This window comes from Miscanthus floridulus, chromosome 17 (genome assembly GCF_019320115.1).
Source record: "Miscanthus floridulus cultivar M001 chromosome 17, ASM1932011v1, whole genome shotgun sequence".
NCBI classification, from domain to species: Eukaryota; Viridiplantae; Streptophyta; class Magnoliopsida; order Poales; family Poaceae; genus Miscanthus; species Miscanthus floridulus.
Genome location: NC_089596.1, coordinates 105,213,489 through 105,220,670, shown reverse-complemented (window position 1 = coordinate 105,220,670; position 7,182 = coordinate 105,213,489). Strand labels below are relative to the sequence as shown.

The 7,182-nt window shown below is 53.8% G+C and overlaps 1 protein-coding gene across 1 annotated transcript; it reads left to right on the top strand.

The window, feature by feature from the left end:
* Positions 1–1,225: 1,225 nt before the first annotated feature.
* Positions 1,226–2,596, top strand: LOC136519047 (uncharacterized). The gene has a single exon (XM_066512720.1). It carries the CDS (start codon positions 1,314–1,316, stop codon positions 2,154–2,156), a length of 843 nt encoding a protein of 280 aa, XP_066368817.1. The 5' UTR covers positions 1,226–1,313; the 3' UTR covers positions 2,157–2,596.
* The last annotated feature ends 4,586 nt before the right edge of the window (positions 2,597–7,182 follow it).

Sequence of the window (7,182 nt, the reverse complement as noted above, 5' to 3'; positions counted from 1 at the left end):
TGTGTAGTGCTACAGGTAAAGGGTTCAATACTCATTTTTAGTCTTCTCCAACAACGAAATTAAAAAAAAAAGAACCCTTTCTACAAATAAATCTCCAGGAGAAAGGATACTCAGATTTAGGTTATACCTCTCCTGATACCCAAAACGAGTCTTTCATATAGATACTCTGTTGGAGGCTATAGGTATTTTATTGGATATCTATTTTAGGTTTGGGTCTCCTCTCGGAGACAGCCTAAATGCATCGCGTCTGTATCATTTGCTGCACGTCTGCACCGCATTGCTTGCACTGAAGACTGAAAACCACGGTACTCCATCGTTCTTCAGGCAATCAATCAGGGCTTGCACTCAATTAGGAGCAGCAGTGCACAATGAAATGAATGCCCTGGAACGACCTCTCCTGGAGCACAGCACAGCTGCTGCCCAATAAAACCAAAAACAAACGGATTGGACGGAAATATGGAATAGCAGTGAGCTTCCAGGATTTTTTCCCAACAAATCCAACGGCTTCCATTCCATTGACCAGTCCGCGACCCCCGCAGGCCCGCACCCAGAGGAGCTGGAGGAGCACTCAGATGGCAATGGTCACAGAATGTCCGCATGTCCGCGGGCATAGAACCCGATGGGTAAGGATACGGGCACCACTTCTTGCCCGCGGGCACCATCCTGAACCCAGAGGATAGTTCTTCGCGGGCAAAGAAATTTGCTATCCTCGCCCGCTTACCCGCCAGACCCGCTCCATAGGTCTGACATGTGGGACCTACAAGCAAATATATGTATATATACATGATTTGTTGTGAATATGTATCTTCGTATCTCTTGCAATGCGCTATGATTTATGTATATGCTCAACCTGGCGGGCACACGGGCATGCCCGTGGGCATTTCATGCCCGCGGATGGAGGGCACGGGCGTGGTTTGTTGCTCGTGGTGGGTCGCGGGCATGGACGCGGGCGAGAGATTTAGCTGACGGGCGCGGGAGGTAATATCCACAGGCACCACGCCCGTTGCCATCTTTACGCGTCACGCACACGGCACCAAAGTCACCCAATTGCCCGGGCGGCCCAACACCCAGCTCGCGGCCTCGGATCACAGCACAGCCAAGCCCCGTGGGCCGTGACGTGGCCTGGCCCCGGTTCGTCTCGTTTGGCGCTCCCGGCTCCCCCTGCTTCTGCTCTCGCACCAGTTTAAAAGCCGCCCCGCGCGCCCGCCCCACGTCCCCCGTCCCGGTCACGGCACGCAGCGCTCGGCCTCCTCCCAGTCCCCGAGTCCCGTCAGCCTCTCTCGCCAGTCGCCACGGCCCCGACGCCCGACCCCATGCAGGTCCTCAGGCTCCTGGCGCCGCGGCGCGGCGCGGCGACGACCATAACGGCCCCTACCGCGGCGCCGGAGCCCGCCGAAGATAGCAAGACGGTGGACGAGGAGTACGACGACGACGACGAGGGCTCCTTCTTCGAACTCGACTTGTCCGTCCGGGCCTCCTCCAGCTCCGCCGGCAGCGCCTCATCGGGCTCCTCCGACGACTCGGACGACGCATCCCTCACGGACCTCGACTTCGTCATCTCCCTCCACCGCAGCCGCTCCGCCTCGCCCTCCTTCCACTTCCCCGCGCCGCCGCTGCCGCTGCTCGACCTCCAGCCCGGCTCTGGCGGCCTGCGGACGCTCAGCTTCGCGGGCGCCACTGCCAGTGCCAGCAGCAGGAACGCCGCGCTCTACGGCGGCCGCCGCCGCAGCTTCGCCCGGAGCTCCGCCGGCAGCAGCGCGCGGTCGCTGCGGCTGTTCATGGAGTCCCCTTTGGCGGGCGACGCCGAGGATCCCGAGCCCGAGCCGCGGCGGGCGCCGTCGCGGGACGTCATCCGGCGGTACCTCACCAAGATCTCCACGCGGCTGCGTCGGAGCGTGCGCCCCCGCCGCGGCGGCGAGGGCAGCTTCCACCGCCTGCGCAAGAGCCGGTCCGCGTCCGCCGCCGTCACGACGACGACTACCACGGCGGCCGCGCAGTCGCGCCGCGACGACTCGCTGGCCGAGAAGCAGGACGGCATCGCCAGCGCCATCGCGCACTGCAAGGACTCGCTCCACCGGGCGTCCCTGTCCATGTCTCCGTCGGAGTGCGGGCTTCCGCGGTCGCGGAGCAATCCCGGGAACCGCCAGGCGCCGTAGCCTACGCGGCTACTCCCTATCCGTCCATGCCTGCACCGTACCATCTCCGATTCTCCGTTCAGAGCTCCTAACGACGGGAATGGAGGCTCTGGATGCAAAAGAAAGGCTCTCGCCGGAATAGTACAATAACAATTCGGCGAAGAGGACAAGGACAAGTGAATTGCTCCATGTTGATGCTAGCTAGAGATCTTCCGTATGATCATAATCTGCTTGTTTATGGTGTGTGAGTGAGCGTGTGTGTTTCGCGTCCTTTGGTTTAGTTTTGTTTAAGTTGGGTTGGTTCTTCCTTTTGTTGGAAGCGTGGGAAAAGAGCTCTTTTTAGGCTTTCTTTACCCCTCTAGTCTAGGTAGAAGCGTGGACTCTAGTAGCCGCCGCGTCGATCTCTTTGCCCTTTTGTTAGTGTGTGCTCGTTTCCTAAGCTTTGTTTGTATACAAGTGACCTGTAACAACGACTTGTAACTACGTAAATTTTGGACTTTCATGAGGTTTTGACCAACGGAGAGAAGTGGCCTTCGCCTAACATGTCCATTTAACGTTCATCCATGGATTCAGGACTCTGTTAGTTAGCACTTGAGAACCTTGAGAGCTCAACTCCACAGGTAATTGCTAACCGGAGCTTAACAAGGCTCTCATCTCTCATGGATTTTTCTGCAAAGCTCCGCTTGGAGCCGTAGGTGAAAACGCCGACCGGAAAAAGGCGAGGGGGAAGGAAAGCTCGGGGGGCCGGCCGGGCGCCATGATGGCGGCGAGAGGAAAAGGCGCCGCGCGCGTAGTACGCTACGTACGGCCGGCGCGGCTGGACGAGGAGGGAGGACGGAGAAGACAAGGATCTGTGCGTGATTCTGATGGGCCTCGGGAACCGCGCGCACCCCGGCCCATGCCGTTTTACCTTTCCTCTTGTTTATCATCATCACCAATCGTCTCTCACACACACTGCCAATTGGATCACCTACGTCAAAAAAAAAAAAAAAAAAACTACGTCTGGTTATTAAGGTAGCTCCGACACAGCAACTTGAATAATTTTCATGTTCATTAATCTTGAAAATAAGGGGAAAATGAAGGGAGAAGAAATTGTTTTTTTCCTAAGAAAATACTATGTCTATGAAGAGATGTCATAGATGATAAAAGAGAGAAAACACGCTATACTCTTTTTTCAAATAAAAAGAGAAAACATGTGCTCGGATAAACTTCTTTTAAGAAATTATCTCTCTTTTTTTTATCGATGCTTACTAACTATTAGTTCTATTTGATTTAGGTCATTAAGTTTTAGTCGATAAAGTTTAGTTAGGGAGAGGGGCCCCAGAAGCAGGAGCAGCCAGCTAGCACGGCAGCCTTTGGTCTTCCACTCCTCCGTGACTTGCTCCTATTCGGTAGCGCCAACGCAACGCCCAACGGGGCCGCCTGCCGGCCGCGTCTCTCCGTCGCCGGTGCACTCCAGACTCCACGGGCTGGGTCCGTGGGTCCCTTCCGTTTACCTCCCTCCCTCCCTTTCTCTCTCTCCCTCTTGCTGTAGCTTTTGCAGGGTGCGTGCAGTGCCCAAAGCTTTGACGGCGCAGGGAAAGAGCTGCACGAAAGCTTTTGCATGCTCCTCCGGTCAGTCAGAAACCTTTGGCTGGCACTGGCACTCTCCTCGGCGTCGCTTTGCTTTGCTCTGCTTTGCCCGTCTTTGCTAGCCTTGCCCAGCAGCCCTTGCTTGCCCCCGGCCTAATCTACTAACCCTGCCGGAAAGCGGAAAGCCATCCACGGCGGCGGCGTCACAAGCAGGCATGCTGCATGCAAAGCTAAGCGAAAGGCGCGTTCCTGCTCCGGGCCTTCGGCGCCTCGCCCTCAGCACGCAGCACGCAGCAGCGCGCTGTCAAACAGAAAGATTTCACCAGGCCCGATGCGATTACTCCTACAGCGCAGTGACTGTGAGGGCATACGTGATAGGAAATAATACCTCTAAAACGTAGATAAGGGGATAAACTGCTCTTAGATGGAGAAACTGGTTCCTGTACCTCACCCTAACGCAGTTGCGTCCATGGCGCCGCAACGATGTGGACGTCGGTGTCGTGGCAGCGTAGGCGCGGTGGAGTCCAGAGGGCGGGGGGCTGTCGGCGGCGCTTCCCATCACTTGCAGCGCTGCCCACGATCAGAGGGGATTCTAGGGTTCTTCGGTAGGGTCCCGTGGCAATGTCGAACCTCGTCCCACGTGCCCTGGCCCTCGCCTTTCTCTTTACTTATAGCGCTGAGTGACAGGAGCCCGCCGACCAATAGTCGGTTAAGCGTCCCCGATTAGGATGCAGTCGAGGTAGGGTTTGTAGAGATCAAACTTGCCTGCGATTGCAATATCAACTGCAATGGAGTGGATCTCTGCTTCTGCTAGCAGTAGTGGCCACTGGTCATTGGCCATGGTAAGCTGTGAGCGATCATTGCACCTGCATGCTGGCCTGCGGCCTTGGGTGTCAGACTGGACGAGTAGAATGCGCTTCACAGTTTGGTTGTTCTTTCTTCCCTCTTACCGATGACAAAACTGCGTTCGCCCTGCAGGAGCTCGCGAGTGCAATCATGGCTCAAACTGCTGGGCGCTGGCCGGGGAGGCATTCAGTCTCCTACTCTGAATTCAGAAAAGCAGAGCACTAGTACTTGGGTCATCAGGTTGGTTGGCCAGCGGTGGATTAGCAGCCGTATTGGACTGCATGTGCCCAGTAAAACAACACACCTGGATTATTCTCCGATGCGAAGTAACGCTGCTGCAGACAAATTGTTTTTTGACATCTATGGATGATTATGGATGGATAAGCGTTGTAAATCAGTGGTGGGTCAGTAGGTGTGATCACCGGGGACACCTCCTCACTGAATTTCCTTTTCCGGCAATCCCGTAGTAGGTGATAGCGGCAGCGCGACCGCAAATCCAAGCGTTTCGAGGCAGATGCTGCGCTGCTGAATCGTCCAGGCAGAGCGAGTGGACTGAACTGAACTGCACCGTTGATTCTTGGCAGCAGCCGGAGGACACGGCAAGCTGCCGTGCAGGCAATTAACATGCTTGGAGAAGCACGATGGAGCAGCAGCCTCCTTGGGTACGCCTCGCCATGCTTACACGCATGTTTAGATTAGAATTGGGGTTTTGGGGGTTTGAACTAGCAGTGAGTGGTCGAGGTGCAATGCATGCATGCACCCAGATGCCATGCAGGATGCATGCACGTTTACAGAGGCAAGCACGAGGTGATTAGAGGATCTAATCTCCCCGGGAGCCGAGAGATTGTTCTGAGCTCGCTCAGTTGTTCCGGCCGGTGCATGAATCTGGGACATGCAACGTAAACTACATGCTCCGGAAGTCCGGACGATCATTGGATGCCATGCATCACGCCTCTCCTTCGAAAGTCAGCAGCCCATGCATGCATGAGCATGGCCATCGGATCGGATTGGATGAGCAGTATGTAGTTCTTCCGGTTTCGTCTTTCGTGTGCCTTTGCCTCGGGGAAAAACTCTTCTTTTCCCCGGCTTTTGCTTTCGCATTCGCAAAGCAGCCGTCGTCAGCCGAGGTGTTGGTTTTTGCATGAGGCCATCCTTTATTTATCCGTGTACAAAAGGCAGCATGCATTGCATTGCATTGCCCATGCTTCTTTTTCATGCATCTGGGACTGGGAACGTGCTACAGTGGCGCTACCTTTGTGTGCTGGGTATAGGAGGACGTGGTCAGGGTCAACTGCTCAACGTGCACTTGCACAGCTGCATGCAGTCCTCTCCCACATATTCTTTTGAGTTTTGACGCTATTCTCAGCTGAGTGACTCCTACGATCTCCATCATTCCGTACTACTCTCGTAGTTGCATGAATCATGCTGGGATCGATTCCATTTCGGCCAATTTATCTGGCCATCCGGATCCGATCCTGTGGATACGTTTGTCTTCTGCAAAGGCCAGGAACTCTGAACCTTGTTTGTTGCTGCAATCTGTATTCAGTTTCGTCAGACAACGCACGCAGTGCGGAGGCCAAAGAAAGGGCGTGTTGCTGCTAGCTTCCGGCGACCCCTTTTTTCGTCGGAAGCAGCACTCAGGACTCTCTGGATTCTGGAAACGGGTTTGTTCAAGATACTGCAAGATTGCATGTCGTACGTTCCAAAATCAAATGTCAGGGTCAACTGCTCAACTTACACCTGCACTGTTGCACGCACAGCTGCAGTCCTCTCCCACATTTTTCTTTCTTTCTTTCTTTTCCCTTTTTTGACGCTAATCTCAGCTGAGTGACTTGATTCACTCCTACGAGGTTACGATCACCATCATTTCGTCATGTAACGTAGTATGTACGTACTCTCGTGCGTATATACATGAACCATGCCGGGATGGATTTCATTTGAGCCAATTATCTGGGCATCGGGGTCCGATTCTGTGGATACGCTTGTCTGCTGCGACTGCAAAGGCCAAAGGGGTCGGGGGGCCTGCTGCTTATGCCAGCAACTCTGAACCTTGTTCGGCGCGGCAGCCAGTATTCAGTTTCGTCAGATAACGCAATGCGGAGGCAGCCAAGCCATGTGAAGCCGGCGTTGTAGGCGTCTGGAAGCGAAGCATGACCTTCAGTCAGAGTCAGAGACGACAAAGAAGGCATCATGTTTTCTGTAAAGGAGGCAACATGGATATCTGAAACACACACGGATTTGAGTGCCAATTTTTTAGATTGCCTGTCGTTCCAAAATGTCACGTCATTTTCCTAAAAAAAAAAGGTCACGATGTGAAAAGACTAGCACAAAATCAAGTGCTTGAATTGGTGTTGTTTCAAGTTGCAAAAATGTGCAAATTCTCAACGTACACCTGGATGTTTACGGAGTGCAACATGTGAGAGCAAACTGCTATTTTGGAACAACTTTGCGATGCTCATGCATAGAGCAAAGAAGAAGATTTTTCCTCTAATTGAATGCCTCTATCTTATGGTCCTTTTATTTTCTCTGTCTCTTTTTACATTTCTTAAACTCTGTTTTTGTACTTTACTATTCTTAATACTCCCTCAGTTCTAAATTATAAGTCATTTTGACTTTTATGGTTCATCCA

Coding starts and splice junctions, on each gene's coding strand:
- LOC136519047 (XM_066512720.1), top strand. CDS start 1,314: ATGCAGGTCCTCAGGCTCCTGGCGCCGCGGCGCGGCGCGGCGACGACC.